Source organism: Labrus bergylta, chromosome 17 (assembly GCF_963930695.1).
Source record: "Labrus bergylta chromosome 17, fLabBer1.1, whole genome shotgun sequence".
Lineage (NCBI taxonomy): Eukaryota > Metazoa > Chordata > Actinopteri > Labriformes > Labridae > Labrus > Labrus bergylta.
In genome coordinates, this window is record NC_089211.1 from 12287249 (window position 1) to 12311432 (window position 24184).

The window sequence follows — 24184 nt, forward strand, 5'->3', positions numbered from 1 at the left end:
TTTACACTGCATTGTCTTAACTTTCATCTTTCACATCATTGCAACACAATTCACACATTTCTTTACTTTATTTATAATGGCCTTTAAAGTTGAAAATATCAACATATTTTTCATCTTCTTCCCCCTGTACTTATTTTGTGAAATTAAAAGGTATTTCAAAGTTGAAAGTTTGTCCTCATGTTTTGTCCAGTAATTTGATAAACACACATGATAACATTTGTTTTAAAGTTGCATTTGCTTTTATTTTAAAGGTTAAAGTAATACATACAAAACAACAACATTATTAAAAGGCTTACACACAATACATGCATGATTGATAAGACATAACATAAATATTATCTTGGATTTACAGTGCTTTCTTTTTCTTACAGGGTTTTATAAGAAATCCAAATCATAACGACCAGAGCATACAAGACAGTATTTACAGTGTATACAAATACATTTATCCAAGCAACTTTTCAAGCAGCACTTGGCAAACACTAAAACCCAATTCATGTAAATAGTACATTTTGCAGAAAGCTAATTAATAGATCTATTGTTGCAGACGTGTTTTTTTTCCAGGACTGACCTTTCCAATACTAATAAAACATAAATCATGTTCAGTTGTTTAGGCATCTTGTCACCTGTCCACACATTTCTGACTTGATTTTTCTTTGTTCTCACATATGCTGCTGCATCATCTCTACCTCTCTAGCGCTGTTTATTCAGGTACACTGCCACAGAGTGGTACGCCTTAATGATCTCTTTGTCTGGTGGGCAGGTGTAACGGAACTCATCTTGTTTGTAGGCGTTTTCCAGGTAACGTGTGAGACCTTTCAGCTCTGTTGGGATGTCAAAGTTACGGTAGTGCTTACACACAACCTGAAAGTAGAGGGTTATCAATTAGGCTCAATTAAAAAAACATATTTTGTATATATTGAGTACAGTGCTGATCTCTGCTCACCTTGACAATGTTGAGTTTGGGCAGCAGGTTGCAGTCTGCCAAGGTGAGGGAGTCACCGTCCAAGAATCGGCGTGAGGACATAGTAGCATTCGGGTTGTTGTCCAGCTCATGAGGGAGAGGCGACTCCAGATGAAGGTTCAGCTTTACAAGAGTGGAAAGAAATTTCTTCTCCAGCACTAAAAGACAAATAGATGTGACTAGCTGTATTATATGCTTTTATTTCCAGGTATAAATCGTTGTAAAGTCATTTTTTAAATATCCAGTTGGCGTCTTACTATCATTTAAAGCAGGATTGGGATTCTTTATGTATGCGGAGAATTTTCTAAAGATGTCCTCTCCTGCCCCGGTGGACTCTTTGTATTGACAGCACAACTTTGGATACCTGCCAGTGGTGGAATAAATATATGGATAAGATTTTAAAAAAGAGGCGTGTAGGTGCAGTAATGCATGAGATATTTCTTTAATAAAACATGATTGAGTTTTCATACTGTGGTGGGGCTAAGGTCTTCTCCAGGAATTCCTCAATCTTGTTGGTGTCAGTTTTGACCTCATCGTTGCAGAGCAGGAAGGGCGGCTGAGAGCCTGGAGCCAAAGCTTTCAGCACAGGAGGGGCCCTGCAACAGAACCGAACAAAAAAAACAAACAAGGTTAGCTCACAAATGTTGGATCTAATGATATAATGATCAAACATGGGATAAAGAGATATGTGTCCTTTCATTTACTAAATACACATTTCCCAATTTGTTCAGAGTTTATTTTTCCTGTTTCACACACGAGAGTTTGCGTTTACAGATTCCCCTCTATGACTTTTCTGCAAGTCTTCCTTATACCTTACACTGCAACTGCATACACAACATTCCCCTTGCCTTTAAAAGCGTCACTGCCATTTCCCCCACCAAAATATTTCTAACTCGTCACTTTCCAACATCAACTTCAGTCCACTGTTTGAAATTGGGAATTAAAGGACACAAGCAGACAATGGAATTTTTTTTAATTCATATTCAAACTTTGAGTCTCTCAGAAGATCTTTTTTTTTTTTACTTTCTTACCACTTCTCCAATTAACAAGAATCATTCTTGATTTTTATCCTTGTTGCCATTCATTCTTTTTTTTTTTGTTCTATAGAAGATTTTTTAAATAATGTTTGATAATGTTGGTGAGCTAAGTTTTTCCTCTCATTGTTCATTTTGTCAGTGATTCTCTGACAATATGTTTAATAATTGTCTGCTTAGTGTATCCAATATTTGCTGGTATAGCCTGTAGCGCCTCTCAAAACTCTCTGATGGATGAATCAGTGAAATACTTTGGTTCAGTTAATGCTGAACAACTTTTCCCCTCTAAACTTCATGCAACTTTTTGCCTCACATGAAAATATGTCAAAATCCTGTCATTCTTACAAGATCAATGACTTAAGAGAGGGAAAAACATGTTCTCTCACCTTGTCATGTCCACGGTGGTGATTTTAAAGCTGATCCCTTTTAACCAAAGAATCATGAAGATTCTCTGACTGAAGGGACAGTTTCCCACACCTTCGGCATCAAAACTGGCCTGACAAACAAACAGAAGTTGCTTAATTAACAAAAGAAAAAAATGACATCGTCTACAAACATTGAGGTTTGACATGTGTAACTTGTAGCACCAGGGCAGAAGGTTCTCTGACCCAAACACAACTACCTGAGCAGGTCGAGCCTGCTCTGCTCCAACAGTCACTTGCTGAGGAATTTCAAATGGAGGGTTGAGAGCGCTTTACACCCAGATTAATCAAGCCAGTATTTAAGTAGTGTTTTGGATCCCTACTTTCACGCATTACATTTTCTCCCACAGCCTGATTTTATTGCATCACCGGCTTGAGTGGAAGCTGAGGCTTTTGTTAAAAGGACATAAACCTATGTTTCCAAACAGACAGGCTGTTTAAGTTCATACTGTTTACCATAAGGCCTCAGCTGTCGCACTGATATTGTACCTAAAGTATACTAATTCATACTAACCAAACTTCATGAGTTACAACAGTCCTGCACTTAAATGTATTCTAAAGTTTTTGATATCAAATATACATGTAGTATATCAATAAAACACCTCAAACATAAATAGTGATAACAAAGTATTTGCACGAGTCAGAGCTTTTTTTCTGAGAGAAGCAGGTAGCTTAGAACACAATACGAAACTAATGCTTTACTTCTGTATTAGTTACAATTACTGCAAGCTTACTAAGTGTTATGCATGTCATACTTAAACAAGAAATAATTCATACAACGATTTGTTGTCAATGATTTAAAATGATGATGGATTATTGCTGCATGTAAGCTGGTCTATCCACCACATGTGTAGTTCTGTGTTTAAACACACTGATGTTATTATATCCGTTGACAACTCTTACCTTAACAAAGAGTTCAATCTGAGGGACCTCTGCCATCGTCAGCGTCCTCCTTTCTCTATTGGATCCACAAAATGTCCCACTAACGCACAGATAAGTAAGATATCTTGAAACGCTGTTTTGATTAAACTGAAACTGAGATGTCACAGAAGCCTGAACTCACACTGATGGTCACGGTGGATGCAATAACGCAGGCTAATCTTCCCTTCCTTGTATTATTCTCAGTCCGAGTGCCTCACCTCTCCCTTTCCTCCCTTTTTTCTTTTCTTTTCTTTTCTCTACGTCTGTCTCTGTTTTTTTGTTCATCTCTCACCACACCTGTCACCTCAGACAGACAGCCTGCACCTCCTCTGGCCGTACCAGTTAGACCAGTAAATCGAGATCTCTCCTTTTTGGTTTCTCAGCCTTCCAGTGTATTCTCTGACAGAAATCTGTTACTCTCAATCTGTACCTGTCACTGTACTAGCCTGTTTGTGCTCTTTTTTAATCTACCCAAGTAAGCCAGTTCTGGAGGCCTTCTGTCAGAGAGGTCACAGAGTCAGAAGACTGTAAGGTTCATTTTGTGTGGTTTCAAGTTTATTTATGAGGTGAAATTCAGATAACTTCAACAGCTTGAATATCTGATACATAATAATCCAAAGAATTTTAACACAGCTGATGAGAAGACTTATTTTTGGGGCTTTTGTGCCTTTATTGGAGAGATAGGACAGTGGATAGAGTTGGAAATCAGGGAGAGAGTGGGGAATGACATGCAGGAGGAGCCACAGGTCGGATTTGAACCTGGCCGCCGACTTGGGGGACCATAGCCTTCGTACATGGGCCATGCGCACTAACCACTATACCACTGGCAACCCTCAATGGTGTTTATTTGATCACATTTTACTCTATATGGCCAAAAGTCTGTGGACACCTGAGCTTTAGATCATTTTTTTAAATATGCAATTCTGAAATGATTGCGTTATTTCACTGCTAAAAATGGATTAAACCGCTTATTTCAGTTTTTCCACAAGAGTTTTGGAACCCTACTGTGAATATTCTCTCCAATTAAGGCCCAAGTCTATTAATAAGAGCACTGATGCACTAATGGGACTGATGTTTGGCGATAAGGCCTTGTTTTCAGTCTGAATTGCAAATTATCCCTGAAGTGCTGGACAGGGTTGAGATCAGGGCTACATGCATGCCACTCAGTTCCTTCCAAGCCAAAATCTGTTACCTTATGGACCTTGAAATTGTCCTGCAAACACAAGACTTTCTGACACTGTTTTTATTTGTATGATACATAAAATTCTTGGATTGGAGGATTTGAAGACAGCCCCAGAACTACAGAGTGCAAAGAGATATGTGTCCACACACTGCTGGCCACATTGTGGATTTCCTTTGATGTCTGTCGGTCAGTCTTGTCAATAGTGTGCCTGTGTTTTTGTGTCTCTTACATCTGTAACCCCATAGGTTGGACGTGTTTGTTTTGTGTTCATTCCACAGCCAACTTTCAGGTGTCATCGACATTCATGACTGAAAGAAAATGCTTTCACTATGGCAGGTATTCGCTAAGGTGTCACAGTGGGGTTTCTGTGTTAAGGAAGAGGAGGGAGACAAAATAAAACAAGGAAGTTGTTATTGAGAAAAACAAAGTTGAAGCCAGAAAGTGAGGTAATGATTCCAGAAAGATTAGAAGCACATCAGCAGAGAAATGGCTTAAGCAAACTATGATATAGTGTCAATACGTTCAAGAGGATTTCATGAGGGTGTGATCATCTGTCTTCAATGACTCTGTTCTGTGGAATCCACATGATTCAAGCATAGACTGTTCAAGGATAATTAAGGTAATTGAGTATGTACTATGTATTTTGTTTTGGAATGTAGGCTAAAAGAAAGGTGCTGTCCCTAAGATCTTAAACATCCTTAACATTAAAACAACCTGACACAATGTCCTTCTTTTGTTGTTGCTGCCTAAAAAACCCTCATATGCATTTATTTGAAGGCATTGTAATTATATAATACCAGAAACAGTATATCAATTCTGTACCTGCAAATATGAATCTGTGATCATTCATTTTCTACTAAAGGAAATTCACTATTGAACAAGATTCCTTCAACAGTAGAAGCACCCATAATAAAAACACACACAACTTGAACACAAGGCTACTTTGATTCCGTAATTCAGTAAATGGCATTATGTTTTAAATTTTTAGTCACTTCATAAGTTGTTTGACATCAGGAAAAAAAATCATTTCCCTGACATAAATAAAATGGTATAAGGTATGAAAATGCAAACCTGAATACCTGAACCTTTTTTTTTAATTATTGATAAATAATGTCTGAGTGAACACTGTAGTTTAAACTGGATGAAGGGGACTTTGATACCTTGCAGTGATTTTCAGTTGAATTTTCAGTTGAAGTTATTCTGGTGTGTTTTATTTACATGCAACTTCAGTTTATTGTGTTTTTTTGTTCTAACATGGGTGTGTATATAGAAGCTCTATTTCAAACATTAAAATGCAATCTGTTGAAGCCTCTTTAGTTACACTCTTATGGCCTTATAATACTATAGTATATGTTGATACTTAAAACATAAGACCATGAATACATTTTTTTATTATCTATGAAGCTTTCATTTGGAGCCTGGGTGGGTCAAGGCCTGCAGCCTGATCCAGCCTTAACAACGATGCATTTGAATTAACTGTTTTTCTGTACTATACTGCCCTCTTGTGGTATTTCATTATACTGATTTCCACTTCAGGGTTAAGACTTGTTTTTAGTCTTAGGTTTTTTTTATTTAGTTCATCGGAGGAGTTTGGGATTTAAAAAAACAAACATCAGCATTCATTACAACTAAGCAGAGACCTCAGGAGGAGTCATTTAAGTCCTTGCACATTACCCTTTATATGAAGGGCCAACTCATTTTATAATCAGCCACCTGACATTAACTACTTGACATCCCTTATATGTAATCATGCAATTCTTTAATCTGCTGTTTTACTGATGTATTTTAATTATTTTTGTTCATGTTTTTATGGTTACTGATGCATTTTGTCACTTGTCTCACATTATAGTATCAGCTCAAACAAAAGAATAAGGAAAATGAGGGATAACAGTTGTGGTAATTGTACTTTTATAGTATCACAGTTTGTGACACCTGACTCAGAGGCTCTCAAGTGGATTCAAAAATCACAGGAAAGGACCAGAAATATGGACTATATGAAACTTGCTGCCTCAGGAAGACGTAAAACCAACACTCAGGATAGCTGCTATCCTCTGTAAATTGTAATTGAAATTGAAGCCTGCTTTATTGCCCAGCCCTACTGCACCACATGCCAAGTCAAATGGGACTATATTATATTTCTTTTGGGGAAAGGCACAGGTATTGTCTTTCTTATAAATTATCAATTGTGCATTTCAGCATTTAAACCACTAGAGGGCAGCATATGCTCTTCTTTTAGATTAACAATAAATTGGTGTTGTTAAAAAAAAAAAAATGAGCAGTTAAATCTAGACTAATGTCGTGTTTGCACTGATTCAATTTCAATTCAATTTATTTTGTATAGCGTCAACTCATAACAAGTGTTATCTCAAGACACTTTTCTTACGGTTGTTCTGGCAGGCCGTCAACCAACGATCCGGTTGACCGTTTTCATCTGGACTTTTAGATCAATATTCAGCAACATGTACACTGAGTGATAGGATGATGTATAGTCATCACATGTTCATGTTGCACTTGCCTGCAAAATGGCCTGAATCATCTCTACTAGGACTACCTAAAAAACTGTTGACTGTTAATTATAGTATGAGAAAAAGAGCAAACTAATTGCTTTAGACACTTGTCTCTGATGTAGGTAGAGACACTAAATAATAGTGTGAGCAGGTTTGCATTATCTTTTAAAAGAAACCACTGTTGAGCAAACTGGGAGAGATATTTGTTCACATGGTTTTAGATACTATCAGACTATCCTAATGCTGGAGTTTTAGTATATTTAAAATGTACATATAGGGGTGTTGAGTCAAAATTTCCCTTGAAGATATGCAACTGTGAAATTGTTTCTGAGTTTAAGACCTTCATACTGTTGGGTTATAAAAAGATTCTGTTTGTAGATCACCCTTAAAGGTCAACAAGGCTTTAGTCAATAGGCGTTTATAGACCACAAGAACTTTTTCATAGTTATAGGAGCTGTTGGAACCCTGTTTAGAGGAACCTTTTTACCTCCTGCTTACTCTCCCAGCAACATGGTGGTGTGAATGCAGACAGAAAAAAAAAACATGGTGTGTAGTTCCCAGGGAACTCCCAAGTGGATAGTTTCCCCCAAAATAACTCACAGGACCAGATTGACTTTCTCTATCATTTTAGAGTTAGTTTCCATGACAGTGAAAGCACTACACATCATTGTCCATGTTTTTATGTAGAATGTTGAGCTTTTGGTAAATGATGACCAAAAGCTTATTGTTTTGTCCAGAGTTTATTCTCATTCTCCACAGTTTCATCCAAAACATCCTGAATTCCAAAATTGGTCAGATACACAAAAAAACAGAAAAATTGCTCTGCACTTACAACATGTTCAATGATAAAGATCCAGAACCTGCTGTAAAGCAACCATCAGACCACAGACAAACTCAAGTGATTATAATGAGAATACGATGAATACAATAAGCTCTATTGACTCCCTAAAGAGGATATTCACTTGTTATGGCAGCTCACAAAAAGAGAAAATTAAATATAGTATATAGGTTCTAAGACATACAAAATAAGGGTGGGGGAGGTGATATATAGAAGATTGTTTGTGTAACATATGTGTTTAAAATATATTTCAATTCCTAGATGTATAATTATACTCAAAAATATTTCTCTAAATTTGGGTATCATTAATAGTCAAAGAAATAAATTGATCTTTTTCCTATCCAACACATTTACATTCAGTGATGTCTCAGTAGCGAGTTTGTGATCGCCCTTGTGTAACACCCCTTTTAACTTTAGACCTTGATCAACACTTCCTCTTTCCCCATCAGTACACACATGAAGCAAACACATCCTGCTTATGATCTGTTGATTTTGAGTATCGTTTAAGAAGAAAATTAGGCACACAAAAAAAGCTAATTGTATCACATTTACTAGAAATCAGAAATTGTGGCTGGAAGGACAAGATGCTTGAAGTGTGTAACACGATGCTGCTAAGATTAAATTACATCAACCAATCTCTCAGAGAGACACCTCAGCTTGATTCAAAGGGGTTTCGATTATGGTTTTCAAGCTCTCCATGTTCACCATCAGTTTCCAGCAGCGACCAAAAATGCTATTTGTGGTGAGTGAGGAGAGCAGACGCATCTCGAAATCAGGTTTGTGTTCCTGACTTCCAACATGTCGTTTTCAATCATGCTTTATATTCCATCTATTGTAATAAAAACAGAAAACGATGAGCTGTATGTTAGAGCTGTCAATCTCAGGTGGCTGTGACTGACTTAACACATTTAGGATAAAATACAAAAAGGATTTTTTTTTTACCTTTCAACTCTCTTTCACTCTGCTACTGCAAGCAAGGTGAACAATGCCACCAACAGGAACATTTAACCACATCCTGTTCAGGGTTCATACCTCTGGAGGCTCAAAAATAACAAATCTTTTAAAAATATCTGTGATGTCTTGAGGTTTTTGTGTCAAACTCTCACACCTCTGCTGAAAGCATTCTGGCTATGATCTTCTACAATGGCACCGCAAACATACAGTTACCTCTGTACACCGCGTGTGTCGCACAAACTAAAGTTATCTCTTTATATCATACATTCATTATTAATTAAGATGTGTGGATATGGGGAATTAAATCAACTATATAAATTTCAGTAACATGTTCCAGGTGATGTGAAGAAGCAGAAACAATAGCGTGCAAGCCGGGTACAAATAGCTTTGCTATCAGCAGTAGTTATTACAATGTGTGGTGCAGTGCAATAATAAACAGGTTTGCAATAAATCCTTACAATATACTGTAAGTATACAGTATGCACCAAAAACAGCTTAAGTTGAGTATACATCTTGGTAGTGTTCAAAAAGACTGGAAAGCCACAATAAGGGATGATGTTTTGTTTTTAAACCTTATCAATGCATATTGAAAGGTATAACTGTCCTCTACTTGGGCATTTCTGAAAATTGGTGACCCAATGAGATGGTGTCTTTAAGTTTATGTTGGTTTTCATTTCTGTAAGCAGAATTAAAATGGATGTGTGCATTAATTAAAAAAAAAAAGTTTTTGATTATGCAAGGCTACTGTTGATGATGACCAAAAGCTCATTGTTTTGTCCAGAGATTATTCTCATTCTCCACAGTTTCATCCAAAACATCCTAAATTCCAAATTGGTCGGATACACATTGTTTCGTAGAATAAATTAAGATTCAACTTAACAAAGCCATATTGTAGTGTATTGCATTTGACTGTGTACTTTTAGATAAAATTAAGCATATAAGACTAGGTAAATCTTTTGCGTTGTTGTTGCTAACCTTTGTCAATTCAAAATAAAAAATGTAAATCATAAGACAGCTTCTTGCAGAAAGGTAACAGGAAATGAGGGGCGAGAGATGACGAATGATTCGCAAATAGATACTAAGCATGACTCACAGTGGGGAAGTAACATCTATGGGCAGCAACTCAACCCTGACATCTCTCTACATAGTCAAGACCTCCTTTTTATTTTAGTGGTATTAGATTTTTTTTGTGATTTTACATTATTATTATTTATTATTTAAACCACAATTTGATTACCTCACAGTGCAGCTATTTATATCAGATGGGAACCGATGGACAGTAATAGGTGCATGAAACAGCCTAAAAAGTTTATCCAAAATGATCTTTTATGACTTTGATGGTATGTGATTTAAGGAAAATATGATAAAAAAGGAAAAACACTCTTCTGAGCGGTTAAAATCTGCTTCAGACAAAAATTAAGGTCTGCAAAAAACTTAAGTAGTAATGTAGTAAAAAGCTCAAGCTCAGCTCAATGAAGAAGAGCCTCTTCGTTTTCTCCTTTCTGTTCTTGTTACGTCTGTCTCTTAATGGATGGATGGGAAGATTCCAGGCCCTGATGGACATAAATCCATCCTTCGGTAACACTGAAAAACTTGTGAATAAAACAGGAAACTTGTCATATTACAAAAAAATATAATGACTTCTATAATCTTTTTTAAGCCATCATGATACCACCTACATCCTGAATTTGTGATATAGTGGACACACTACAAATTTTCATTGGGCATTATTGTATCCATGACCAATTCATCTGTCTCTGTAAAAGATAATACATTATTTTCCAAGAAATCAAAAGACCTATTTAGAAGACAAAAATAATCAATATTTTTCTAGTAACAATATATCAATGACAACGGGGAAACCATTTACCACCAAATGCAAAATACCAAGTCAATTTTAAAGCCCATGTAAGCTTGAATGAATTCTGTTTAAATCAGGTTGCCATAAGGTAAAATGATTTAAACAAATGGTTGCTCAAAATCCATTTCCACATAGACTTCTTATCTAGAGTTAGAAAATATCCCATCTCGGCAACATCAAACTTAATCAAACCTGTTTTCTAAGTACCCCCTACTCCACAGTTTAGCAAGAAAGATGGACTCCTACTGGCTACCTGATTAGGAAAAAAATTGCTCTGCACTTACAACATGTTCAATGATAAAGATCCAGAACCTGCTGTAAAGCAACCATCAGACCACAGACAAACTCAAGTGATTATAATGAGAATACGATGAATACAATAAGCTCTATTGACTCCCTAAAGAGGATATTCACTTGTTATGGCAGCTCACAAAAAGAGAAAATTAAATATAGTATATAGGTTCTAAGACATACAAAATAAGGGTGGGGGAGGTGATATATAGAAGATTGTTTGTGTAACATATGTGTTTAAAATATATTTCAATTCCTAGATGTATAATTATACTCAAAAATATTTCTCTAAATTTGGGTATCATTAATAGTCAAAGAAATAAATTGATCTTTTTCCTATCCAACACATTTACATTCAGTGATGTCTCAGTAGCGAGTTTGTGATCGCTCTTGTGTAACACCCCTTTTAACTTTAGACCTTGATCAACACTTCCTCTTTCCCCATCAGTACACACATGAAGCAAACACATCCTGCTTATGATCTGTTGATTTTGAGTATCGTTTAAGAAGAAAATTAGGCACACAAAAAAAGCTAATTGTATCACATTTACTAGAAATCAGAAATTGTGGCTGGAAGGACAAGATGCTTGAAGTGTGTAACACGATGCTGCTAAGATTAAATTACATCAACCAATCTCTCAGAGAGACACCTCAGCTTGATTCAAAGGGGTTTCGATTATGGTTTTCAAGCTCTCCATGTTCACCATCAGTTTCCAGCAGCGACCAAAAATGCTATTTGTGGTGAGTGAGGAGAGCAGACGCATCTCGAAATCAGGTTTGTGTTCCTGACTTCCAACATGTCGTTTTCAATCATGCTTTATATTCCATCTATTGTAATAAAAACAGAAAACGATGAGCTGTATGTTAGAGCTGTCAATCTCAGGTGGCTGTGACTGACTTAACACATTTAGGATAAAATACAAAAAGGATTTTTTTTTTACCTTTCAACTCTCTTTCACTCTGCTACTGCAAGCAAGGTGAACAATGCCACCAACAGGAACATTTAACCACATCCTGTTCAGGGTTCATACCTCTGGAGGCTCAAAAATAACAAATCTTTTAAAAATATCTGTGATGTCTTGAGGTTTTTGTGTCAAACTCTCACACCTCTGCTGAAAGCATTCTGGCTATGATCTTCTACAATGGCACCGCAAACATACAGTTACCTCTGTACACCGCGTGTGTCGCACAAACTAAAGTTATCTCTTTATATCATACATTCATTATTAATTAAGATGTGTGGATATGGGGAATTAAATCAACTATATAAATTTCAGTAACATGTTCCAGGTGATGTGAAGAAGCAGAAACAATAGCGTGCAAGCCGGGTACAAATAGCTTTGCTATCAGCAGTAGTTATTACAATGTGTGGTGCAGTGCAATAATAAACAGGTTTGCAATAAATCCTTACAATATACTGTAAGTATACAGTATGCACCAAAAACAGCTTAAGTTGAGTATACATCTTGGTAGTGTTCAAAAAGACTGGAAAGCCACAATAAGGGATGATGTTTTGTTTTTAAACCTTATCAATGCATATTGAAAGGTGTAACTGTCCTCTACTTGGGCATTTCTGAAAATTGGTGACCCAATGAGATGGTGTCTTTAAGTTTATGTTGGTTTTCATTTCTGTAAGCAGAATTAAAATGGATGTGTGCATTAATTAAAAAAAAAAAGTTTTTGATTATGCAAGGCTACTGTTGATGATGACCAAAAGCTCATTGTTTTGTCCAGAGATTATTCTCATTCTCCACAGTTTCATCCAAAACATCCTAAATTCCAAATTGGTCGGATACACATTGTTTCGTAGAATAAATTAAGATTCAACTTAACAAAGCCATATTGTAGTGTATTGCATTTGACTGTGTACTTTTAGATAAAATTAAGCATATAAGACTAGGTAAATCTTTTGCGTTGTTGTTGCTAACCTTTGTCAATTCAAAATAAAAAATGTAAATCATAAGACAGCTTCTTGCAGAAAGGTAACAGGAAATGAGGGGCGAGAGATGACGAATGATTCGCAAATAGATACTAAGCATGACTCACAGTGGGGAAGTAACATCTATGGGCAGCAACTCAACCCTGACATCTCTCTACATAGTCAAGACCTCCTTTTTATTTTAGTGGTATTAGATTTTTTTTGTGATTTTACATTATTATTATTTATTATTTAAACCACAATTTGATTACCTCACAGTGCAGCTATTTATATCAGATGGGAACCGATGGACAGTAATAGGTGCATGAAACAGCCTAAAAAGTTTATCCAAAATGATCTTTTATGACTTTGATGGTATGTGATTTAAGGAAAATATGATAAAAAAGGAAAAACACTCTTCTGAGCGGTTAAAATCTGCTTCAGACAAAAATTAAGGTCTGCAAAAAACTTAAGTAGTAATGTAGTAAAAAGCTCAAGCTCAGCTCAATGAAGAAGAGCCTCTTCGTTTTCTCCTTTCTGTTCTTGTTACGTCTGTCTCTTAATGGATGGATGGGAAGATTCCAGGCCCTGATGGACATAAATCCATCCTTCGGTAACACTGAAAAACTTGTGAATAAAACAGGAAACTTGTCATATTACAAAAAAATATAATGACTTCTATAATCTTTTTTAAGCCATCATGATACCACCTACATCCTGAATTTGTGATATAGTGGACACACTACAAATTTTCATTGGGCATTATTGTATCCATGACCAATTCATCTGTCTCTGTAAAAGATAATACATTATTTTCCAAGAAATCAAAAGACCTATTTAGAAGACAAAAATAATCAATATTTTTCTAGTAACAATATATCAATGACAACGGGGAAACCATTTACCACCAAATGCAAAATACCAAGTCAATTTTAAAGCCCATGTAAGCTTGAATGAATTCTGTTTAAATCAGGTTGCCATAAGGTAAAATGATTTAAACAAATGGTTGCTCAAAATCCATTTCCACATAGACTTCTTATCTAGAGTTAGAAAATATCCCATCTCGGCAACATCAAACTTAATCAAACCTGTTTTCTAAGTACCCCCTACTCCACAGTTTAGCAAGAAAGATGGACTCCTACTGGCTACCTGATTAGGAAAAAAATTGCTCTGCACTTACAACATGTTCAATGATAAAGATCCAGAACCTGCTGTAAAGCAACCATCAGACCACAGACAAACTCAAGTGATTATAATGAGAATACGATGAATACAATAAGCTCTATTGACTCCCTAAAGAGGATATTCACTTGTTATGGCAGCTCACAAAAAGAGAAAATTAAATATAGTATATAGGTTCTAAGACATACAAAATAAGGGTGGGGGGGTGATATATAGAAGATTGTTTGTGTAACATATGTGTTTAAAATATATTTAAATTCCTAGATGTATAATTATACTCAAAAATATTTCTCTAAATTTGGGTATCATTAATAGTCAAAGAAATAAATTGATCTTTTTCCTATCCAACACATTTACATTCAGTGATGTCTCAGTAGCGAGTTTGTGATCGCCCTTGTGTAACACCCCTTTTAACTTTAGACCTTGATCAACACTTCCTCTTTCCCCATCAGTACACACATGAAGCAAACACATCCTGCTTATGATCTGTTGATTTTGAGTATCGTTTAAGAAGAAAATTAGGCACACAAAAAAAGCTAATTGTATCACATTTACTAGAAATCAGAAATTGTGGCTGGAAGGACAAGATGCTTGAAGTGTGTAACACGATGCTGCTAAGATTAAATTACATCAACCAATCTCTCAGAGAGACACCTCAGCTTGATTCAAAGGGGTTCCGATTATGGTTTTCAAGCTCTCCATGTTCACCATCAGTTTCCAGCAGCGACCAAAAATGCTATTTGTGGTGAGTGAGGAGAGCAGGCGCATCTCGAAATCAGGTTTGTGTTTCTGACTTCCAACATGTCGTTTTCAATCATGCTTTATATTCCATCTATTGTAATAAAAACAGAAAACGATGAGCTGTATGTTAGAGCTGTCAATCTCAGGTGGCTGTGACACATTTGGGATAAAATACAAAAAGGATTTTTTTTTTTACCTTTCAACTCTCTTTCACTCTGCTACTGCAAGCAAGGTGAACAATGCCACCAACAGGAACATTTAACCACATCCTGTTCAGGGTTCATACCTCTGGAGGCTCAAAAATAACAAATCTTTTAAAAATATCTGTGATGTCTTGAGGTTTTTGTGTCAAACTCTCACACCTCTGCTGAAAACATTCTGGCTATGATCTTCTACAATGGCACCGCAAACATACAGTTACCTCTGTACACCGCGTGTGTCGCACAAACTAAAGTTATCTCTTTATGTCATACATTCATTATTAATTAAGATGTGTGGATATGGGGAATTAAATCAACTATATACATTTCAGTAACATGTTCCAGGTGATGTGAAGAAGCAGAAACAATAGCGTGCAAGCCGGGTACAAATAGCTTTGCTATCAGCAGTAGTTATTACAATGTGCGGTGCAGTGCAATAATAAACAGGTTTGCAATAAATCCTTACAATATACTGTAAGTATACAGTATGCACCAAAAACAGCTTAAGTTGAGTATACATCTTGGTAGTGTTCAAAAAGACTGGAAAGCCACAATAAGGGATGATGTTTTGTTTTTAAACCTTATCAATGCATATTGAAAGGTGTAACTGTCCTCTACTTGGGCATTTCTGAAAATTGGTGACCCAAAAGTATTTCCTGGAAATATTGCGAAGTGATGAAAATGGGTGGGTCTTAATAAATATTTTTTGTCCTTTTAGCGAAAAAAAAGAAACATTTACCCTGAGCAGAAAAAAAGTCATGGTCTGTGGTTCGAGTGGGTGATGGTGAGTCCTCTTCATACTGGGAGACACAGGCTGAGTCGGGGTCCCTGATGGTGAGTCCTTATTACAATCCTTAAATCTCAATGGGGGAACTTATTATTACTCTCACAGGAGAATCTCAGACTTGTTTTAAGAAAGTTCAGGAATAACATGAGGAGTGTTCTTTTTCTCTTTCTCTTTCTTCTCTTCATGATTAAGATCAAAGTGCTTCTTGTTGAAAATGATCTGTTCATTTAAAGCTATTAGTCAATTACAAATGTTCGTCAGCAGAGTGGACCAGGCCTGTAATTCTGGGCTATTTAATTTGGTTTTCTGTTTTTATTTCAAATCCCAAAGTGACAAATTCTAACTTTTGTGACTGCCACTCCCTAAAAATACCCCCCTTTGAGATGGTATCTTTAAGTTTCTGTTGTTGATGTATATCAGTGCAAGGTCATGACTGCAAGCGGTTTTCTTTTCTGTAAGCAGAATTAAAATGGGTGTGTGCATTCATTTTTAAAAAATCTAATTGGTCGGATACATTACTAAATTAAGATTCAACTTAACAAAGCCATATTGTAGTGTATTGCATTTGACTGTGTACTTTTAGATAAAATTAAGTATGAGGGGTTAACTGATCTGTTGATAGTTCTCAATGTTTCTTAATTAAATAACCACTCTAGTGTTTGCAAGATAAGACTAGGTAAATCTTTTGCGTTGTTGTTGCTAACCTTTGTCAATTCAAAATAAAAAATGTAAATCATAAGACAGCTTCTTGCAGAAAGATAACAGGAAATGAGGGGCGAGAGATGACGAATGATTCGCAAATAGATACTAAGCATGACTCACAGTGGGGAAGTAACATCTATGGGCAGCAACTCAACCCTGACATCTCTCTACATAGTCAAGACCTCCTTTTTATTTTAGTGGTATTAGATTTTTTTTTGTGATTTTACATTATTATTATTTATTATTTAAACCACAATTTGATTACCTCACAGTGCAGCTATTTATATCAGATGGGAACCGATGGACAGTAATAGATGCATGAAACAGCCTAAAAAGTTTATCCAAAATTATCTTTTATGACTTTGATGGTATGTGATTTAAGGAAAATTGGATAAAAACGTAAAAACACTCTTCTGAGCGGTTCAAATCTGCTTCAGACAAAAAATAAGGTCTGCAAAAAACCTAAGTAGTAATGATCCTTCTTTTGGCTTCCTTTTTGTGACAGGGTTGTCTTAACACTAAAAAGCTCAAGCTCAGCTCAATGAAGAAGAGCCTCTTCGTTTTCTCCTTTCTGTTCTTGTTACGTCTGTCTCTTCTTTATGGATGGACGGGAAGATTCCAGGCCCTGATGGACATAAATCCATCCTTCGGTAACAAGCCCAGCAATAGCAGAAATATAACCATCCTGCTTTGGTACTGGCCCTTCGGCAGGTCGTTAAGCCTCAGGGGGGATGTGTGCTGGGATCTCTACCACATCCCTCACTGCAGGCTGGTGGATCAGTGCTCCCTGTTCCCCTCGGCGGATGTGGTGGTGTTCCACAACCGGGAGCTGGTACAGGGCCGCAAAAAGCTGCCCTTTGACCTCCCACGTCCGCAGGGCCAGAGGTGGGCCTGGATGTCCCTGGAGGCCCCTGTTTACAGCAGCAACTTGCGTCAGTTGGATAATCTCTTCAACATTACCATAACCTACAGGAGGGATGCTGATGTCACTATTCCATATGGCGAGCTGCTACCAAAGGAGGATGAAGGCGTAGAAGATGTCCCACAGAATAAGAGCTTTTTGGTTTGTTGGGTTGTCAGCAACTACAAGAACCAGCACAAGAGAAGCATGGTGTATAAGGAGCTAAGTGAAACTGTTCCTGTGAAGGTTTACGGCCGTTGGACAAAGAAACCTCTTCCCTCCAGAGCCCTCATACCTACGATCTCTCGCTGTTACTTCTATTTGTCGTTTGAGAACTCAGTTGGGAAAGATTACATCACAGAGAAGCTGTGGAGGAATGCTTATAAAGGTGGGGCAGTGCCTGTAGTCACTGGGCCACCAATAGATGATTACAAAGCTGTGGCTCCACCTAATTCTTTCATCCATGTTGATGAGTTTGCATCTGTAAAAGACTTAGGAAAGTATCTGCAACAGTTAGCGGGGGATAAGGAACGCTACAGTGAATATTTTAAGTGGAAAAAAGAGTGGAGAGTGAAGCTGTACACAGACTGGAGGGAGAGACTGTGTAAAGTCTGCCCACAGTACGATAGTTTACCTCAGCACAAAGTTTACTCTGACCTAGAAGCCTGGGTCAATGCTACAAGCAATTGAGCCAAACTAAGGCTTGTTTTTGATTGTTAGCTTGATTTGATCACATTTTGTGTGTTTAGTTTTTATATTTTGCCAGTAAGAAACCTGATACATTCACTAAAGATTAAAAATGGATGATATTTATTAAACCACCTAAATAATTTCATTCACCAATTCAGGAAGGTTTGGTTTGGATTGTTGGAAAATGTACACTCAGCTAACATGCTTTGTGAAAAAGAACAAATTGGAGTAACTCCATCGCACTTTATCAAACAGATGATGTCTCTGGACTTAAAAGAATCGTCGTTTTGGAATATGCATTCTACCAGTCCCACATTTGAGTAAAATGTGTAAATTGAAACCTCTATGTGAAGCAGCAGTTTTGCAGCTGCGGCTAGTTTAGCTAATCATATTAGATGTGGGGTTAGTGGACTTCAGTTGTGGTAGTTGAAGTGGGGCCTTTGAGCAGAGGCCAGCCATTTCTCCATTTCCAGTCCAAACATAAGTTTAATTTAGCTAAGCTAAGGCTAACACCTGCTTGGCTGTAGCTTCACAGAAAAATGTATCAATTTGGTGTTACTCTTAAATTCTCAATAAGGACATAAATAAAACAATACACCTGATGACTCTGATTTAATGACTTACTTGCTACACTTGTGTTCTGTAATGCCATACTACAACATACCATTGCTCAGTGGTTACTGTGATGGGAACGGGTAGACCCTGATATAGCCTAATGTAGCCTTAAATAATTAAGTACATATCTTAAAGAATACAGATTCCTTTTTGGTGTAGACATGTATTATGCCTTTAAAAACAAAAAATCATATGAAGTTTAAAAAACAATGTGTCTAGTTATATTAAAATACTTCCCTATACAGGTCAACATGGAAAAAATTGGGAGGATCCCCAAAATCAATGAAAACATAAGGCTGTAAATACTGAAATACATTAACTGGGCAGTCTCATTATAAAGCTTGAAAGACCGGGACTTGTAATGACTATACTACTATACTTCACTGCTGCAATTAGTAGTTCAAGCACTTAATATGATATTGAAAATAGCATGTCCTGTGTATAGACATATTTGGGATTTTTATGTTGTGATGGACTAATAAATAAGTGACTTCAGCATTAATTTTATACCCATCTTACCAACTCATTGTTCAGCATTTACTGATTTTTTTACCAAAGGAAAAAATGCTGTTTTATTGCATGAAATTGATCAATTACAGACACCCAACCTCCTGAAACTGTAACCCATGTACAACTGAAGGTAATTATAGCTGCAGTGGTTCTGTTGTCTGGGGAACATCGTTGCCACCAGGAGACAATTTGTTCAGTCCTTCGGGTAATGCATGATTAAATCACATCTGGTTGCAAATCAAGATACGCTTTAAAGTAAGAGTAGCCTTATTAGATTGCACAAAAAATATATTTTACTGTACGAGTAGAGTCATGTTTACTGGAAAAAAAATAATTTGTACAGTTGGCAAATATGTACACACATTGAAAAGTTTTACTATAGAATCAGTTTAACTGACTAGATGCAGAGTAACATTTAAGGTTAGGATTGTAGACACTTAGATGTAGCTAACATTTCAATAAATTATAGTTTAATCCATCTACAAGCAGTTCAATAAGAAGGTATGATTGTACTCTCAGAGAGCGGTGGGTAGTGTTATTCATTAAGCAAGTTTACTTAACATTTATATAGAAGTATTTCTGTGCTCATTCCATTTTTACTCAGTTTCTGAAGTCGTGGGGACTTTAAAGTCATGGGTCAAGTGAAGTAGCTGAATGACATTTTGGAAATTTTCAGAGTAAAATTAAAACTTTTTTTAAAACACAACCCTAAAAGAGAAACACTCAGTGAGCAGCCAAACACATTTCAGTTGAGTGTTATTCAACATTTCATTAGCAAAAATCTTTTACAATAAAATCAAAATGAGGTTCTGAAATTTAAGCTGGGTCTCGCTGCCAGTCACCTGGGATGTTAGAAAAATACTGAGCAATTGTGAGAACCAGCTAAGAAACATGTGAATAACTATTCATTGGTCACATCTCCAAAAAATATAATTTTGAATATCATAATCAATAATAAATTTTTTGTAGATCTTTGGGCTTGTCATGTATGCTGCACATATGTAGAAAAAAAAAACAAATATTACTCAACTTTAAAAAGGCAACTTGTGCAAATTCAATGAAAACATGCCTCTTGATCTTTTCAGATAAGACAAAAAGGTATTGCACAAATGTTGACTAAAATGGCTTAAATTGTGTGGTTCCTTCTTTAGACCAGAGCATTCCTCATGTGAGTTACGGAAAACCTCCCCTGAATTTAGCTTATAATACCCTGGCTCTTCAACCACAGTTTTACATCCTAACGCCTTCGGTGGAAGAATTATTGCAGTAACACTTAAAGTTCTCAACTTATGACTAAAACCTATAGAATAGTTTACTATACAATGCCTAATAAAGCAAAACCATAGAAAACATTTTTTGGTTCAAGTCACAAAAGTTGGCATTGATTTGCAGGTCACAGAAGCGCCATGGAGGTTTCCTTTGATACAATTTCTAAACTGACACTAAATCAGTTTTCTCCACTTCACGGCTGCAGAATCCAAAAGGCACAATTAGTCGATCTGGATCAAGAAGTTCACCCTCCACTTGATTTGGAAGACTTATCATTAGGAAGGCAATCTGTGCTTCTGCCCGAGCAGGTTTATCCAGTCAGGTGACTAACCAGTCCGGGGTGCAGGGCTTGTTTCAGGACGTCCGGCCGGTGAAGTTGGGCCATGTAGAGTGTCGGAGGAGGGGCATTGGGGTAGCTAGAAGTCGGGTAGCCCTGACTAGGAATGGGAGAGTGTACCATATTCAGTGGGGAAGGACTCTGTTCATAGTACTGGCCGTCGCACTCCTCATCGGTTGGCAGGGCCAGGCGCTTTCCTTTCTGTCTCCGGTTGCAGAACCAAACGCGCACCACCTGGGAAGAAACATCACTTGTATTTAAAAATGTGACAAATGTGACACAATTAAAAAAAAAAAAAAAAAAAAGGGCACAGTGAATCCCTTTCAGAGTTAGTACTTACATCTCTCTCCAGACCCAGATCATCTGAGATGTGTGTGATCTCCTGGGTGTTGGGCTTGGGACACTTTATAAAGTAGGACTCAAGAGCAGAACGCACCGCTCCCTCTAGGCTGGTCCTCCTCTTCCGCTTTCTGGTGTCAACAAATACTCTCTCAATCTTATACATCTGTTGAATCAGAAACATGGTATTATGGTTTAAATCCACAGTCGCCCCAAACAGTTTAAGGCCACTAGACGGCATGTTACACTTCACAGGAGTGGAAGGTCTTGGATTCAGGTTTGCTCAGCAGGAAATTAGCAAAACCTGAAAAGACCAACTGATCCCATAGAGTTTGGTGATCATCTGTTGTCTTGCTAACTAGTTGGCAGATGTCAAGAGTTGCATACTTACATCCTGGGGATTGTCAGAAGTCTCTGCCTCATTCAGCCATCTTTGAAGAAGAGGCTTCAGCTTGCACATGTTCTTGAAGCTCAACTGCAAGGCCTCAAATCTGCAAATGGTCGTCTGGCTAAACATCTTACCTACATAAAAGAAACAAAAGGTCACGTATTGATACTATAAATGGTTGATTTGCAAACCAATACTACCAAGATACTTGAATACGAGCAGGACATTGACTTTATGTATGTTTTACATCTGCTGCAAAAGCCGATAATACATTTCATCACCAGAAACGTTTTAGACAACTAAGCTGATTCAGTGTTTGCAAAAACAGAAAAAAAAAAAAAAAGAAAAAAAAACAGTAACATGTATACACGAGTTAAAATGCCCCCGGTTTAAAAAATACACTCACACCTTGAACAGAATCGCCTTCAATATGAACCAGTGATTCCATACTCACCATAAAGGTTACCGAGGGCGAGGCCAACATCTGCTTGAGTGAATCCGAGAGTAATGCGTTTGTGTTTCAGTTCCTTGGCGAACTGCTCCAGTTCTTCAGTAGAAAGATTCTCCTGTTGAACAACAGCAAATATTTGAGATACTAAAATTGTGTGCACTTAACTGTCAAATATGTTCCCTTCCGTGTGTACTGTTTGCAATTACAACGAAGACTCATGGTTAGAAGTGACTTATGACTGGTCTTACCTCCTCGGAGTCGCTGCAGCCGCCACTGGAGGAGCCGCTGCTCCGCGCGGATGAGGCCGGGTTTTGCGTCAGAGGCCCGCTGGTCGCCTGAGGTGGATTTACGCTGAAAAACGCGTTCCCTGGAAGCCCGTTGCTCGGGGGTGAAGGGGACATGGATGGAGAAGACGCAGAGGAGGTAGAGGGATTTTGATTGCTACTTCCAGGTGGTGTGATGTGGGTGATCCCCGGCCAGAAAGATGGGTTCCAGGCCGGAAAATAGGAGACCCCGTGGGGAATGGAGGCCGCTGGGTACTGCTGAACCTTGATCTCCGTTGAGTAGCCATCATCGCTGTCCTTCTCGGATTTGATCTCCGGAAGTTTGATCTGCTCCCTGGTCTCAGCTATGGGGGGACTCAAATTTACAGGCTGGGTAGCTGCTGTGACGCCGGGTACCTGGCCGGTGTACTCTTGCGCAGCAAAGGGATACCAATGCTTGGGTTGCCCAAACTCTCCAGCCTGCAGTTCCGATCCCCTGTAGTCGCTTGTGATTTGGGAGAAAGGGAAAAAGGTCTGCGCAGAAGCCGGTGCGATCCCACCATACGCGGTTTTGTTGTAAAGGAGGCTCGGGTCTGGCAGCACGCCGTGAGGAAGCTGAAACGACGCAGCGCTGCCAAGAGTATCTTGGCCCAAAATCTGGGTACAAGGGTTGGTCCGGCTGAAGTCGTAAGGCCGGGTTTGGCAGTCAGGACTGTGCGATCTTTCAGACATCTTCCGAATAGACACCGCTCGCCCCAAAAGTAACCAAAAAGTTAGAGGTGACTTGTTTTGAATCTGTTCATCCGTTTCAAGTCGACACGTAAATGCTGCCCGATAATTACCAAAGGTTGTCGGACATCGAAGTACACTCGTGCTGGGTAAAAGTTGAAATCGAAGCAGCGCCGTTTTGGTTCAACTCAACCACCATTACGCCTCCAGCCTACTCCATGTAGTCTTGTCTTTTACACCTCCAACCTCACTTCCAAGCTCAAATGCTCCTGTCCAGCCCCAGCTCCACAGCTTTTCCTAATCACAGCTGCGGGTGGTGCGGGTCGCCCAATCTCGTCACCCATTGGCTGGCCCAGACAATTGAGCACAGCTGATTGAGAAATTTCGAATGACCTTGATGGCTCCCAAAGTAGTGGGCGTGTTTTAAGTGTTTTCACAACTTGTACGCGCAATGCGTAAAAATCAAGAAACTATTTATAATTCACAAGTTTTATGTCACCCGAAAATGCATATTTAAGTTGCATAATAAGAATGGCTCACTACTCCTATAAATACATATTGTAACACTACAGATAATTTGCCCACCTTAATGCTCGGTTTGTTTAAATTATTCAGCTCAAGGGAAATTGGCTTTGATATTTAAAATGCCTGTCATTGGGGTTTAATTCATTTTAATCATTAACAATTATCAAATCGAATGAACTAACATTGTCATCATGAGTTCCCAACATACCACACTTCTCCAATCAGGCCATAGTAAACAACCAGATTATGACCATGTAATTTTTTTTTATTTTCAGAATTTTTTGACAACAATAGATTATGGCTACACTTAGAAAAACAATTGAAATGTTGTATTTTGAAGGAAGGTATATGCACTGTCTGCAAACGACACTTTTCTTAAGATAATAAAATGTAAATGGTTGTGAAAGCTCCTTTGTGAAAATCTTTGTAGCACTATATGTTTTAACATCCCATGCTTTTGTTTGGTCTTTTAAACTCAACTAAACTCTCAAACGTCAACTTTAGGCTATGCTAAACTTTGTTTCCTTATTGGAATCATGGACTGAGAAATTAAACGTGGAAACACTTTATTTTGCACAATTGAAAATAATTGTAAAATATACTTTCACCAAATTTTACTTTTGAAGAGACCATATCTTTGGTTGTCCATACAAAAATGAAATGAT

The 24184-nt window shown here is 37.6% G+C and overlaps 3 protein-coding genes across 6 annotated transcripts; 1 reads left to right on the forward strand and 2 right to left on the reverse strand.

The window, feature by feature from the left end:
- Positions 1–202: 202 nt before the first annotated feature.
- clic3 (chloride intracellular channel 3) lies at positions 203–3626 on the reverse strand. Its single transcript, XM_020638108.3, has 6 exons — positions 3321–3626; positions 2382–2491; positions 1432–1557; positions 1219–1325; positions 944–1119; positions 203–861 (listed from the first exon to the last, which is right to left on the reverse strand). Exons 1-6 carry the CDS (start codon positions 3354–3356, stop codon positions 691–693), a joined length of 726 nt encoding a protein of 241 aa, XP_020493764.1. The 5' UTR covers positions 3357–3626; the 3' UTR covers positions 203–690.
- A 7370-nt stretch (positions 3627–10996) lies between these two features.
- Positions 10997–18695, forward strand: LOC109987099 (fucosyltransferase 7 (alpha (1,3) fucosyltransferase)). Of its 4 annotated transcripts, none has more exons than XM_029278078.2 (3): positions 10997–11747; positions 15732–15847; positions 17008–18695. In XM_029278078.2, the coding sequence occupies exons 2-3, from the start codon at positions 15845–15847 to the stop codon at positions 18091–18093; spliced, it is 1089 nt and encodes a 362-aa protein (XP_029133911.2). In that variant the 5' UTR covers positions 10997–11747; positions 15732–15844; the 3' UTR covers positions 18094–18695. The 4 variants fall into 4 exon arrangements, with proteins under 4 accessions (XP_029133911.2, XP_065821643.1, XP_020493723.2 ...); XM_065965571.1 differs by lacking the exon at positions 10997–11747 and adding an exon at positions 14333–14851 and having other exon boundaries at positions 17118–18695; XM_020638067.3 differs by lacking the exon at positions 10997–11747 and adding an exon at positions 14337–14851.
- Positions 18696–19493: 798 nt separating this feature from the next.
- pou5f3 (POU domain, class 5, transcription factor 3) lies at positions 19494–23270 on the reverse strand. The gene is made up of 5 exons (XM_020638107.3): positions 22251–23270; positions 22006–22117; positions 21555–21685; positions 21165–21329; positions 19494–21058 (listed from the first exon to the last, which is right to left on the reverse strand). Exons 1-5 carry the CDS (start codon positions 22995–22997, stop codon positions 20798–20800), a joined length of 1416 nt encoding a protein of 471 aa, XP_020493763.1. The 5' UTR covers positions 22998–23270; the 3' UTR covers positions 19494–20797.
- Positions 23271–24184: the final 914 nt, after the last annotated feature.

What these genes read in the sequence shown, in the direction of transcription:
- clic3 (XM_020638108.3), bottom strand. Translation starts at nt 3,356, where the DNA reads ATGGCAGAGGTCCCTCAGATTGAACTCTTTGTTAAG. An exon ending in AAGACCTTAGCCCCACCACA is followed by an intron (nt 1,326 to 1,431) that starts GTATGAAAACTC and finishes CACCACTGGCAG; the next exon opens with GTATCCAAAGTTGTGCTGTC. An exon ending in CCAAACTCAACATTGTCAAG is followed by an intron (nt 862 to 943) that starts GTGAGCAGAGAT and finishes CTCTACTTTCAG; the next exon opens with GTTGTGTGTAAGCACTACCG.
- pou5f3 (XM_020638107.3), bottom strand. Translation starts at nt 22,997, where the DNA reads ATGTCTGAAAGATCGCACAGTCCTGACTGCCAAACCCGGCCTTACGAC. An exon ending in CGCCCTCGGTAACCTTTATG is followed by an intron (nt 21,686 to 22,005) that starts GTGAGTATGGAA and finishes TCTTTTATGTAG; the next exon opens with GTAAGATGTTTAGCCAGACG. An exon ending in ATCTGGGTCTGGAGAGAGAT is followed by an intron (nt 21,059 to 21,164) that starts GTAAGTACTAAC and finishes GTTTCTTCCCAG; the next exon opens with GTGGTGCGCGTTTGGTTCTG.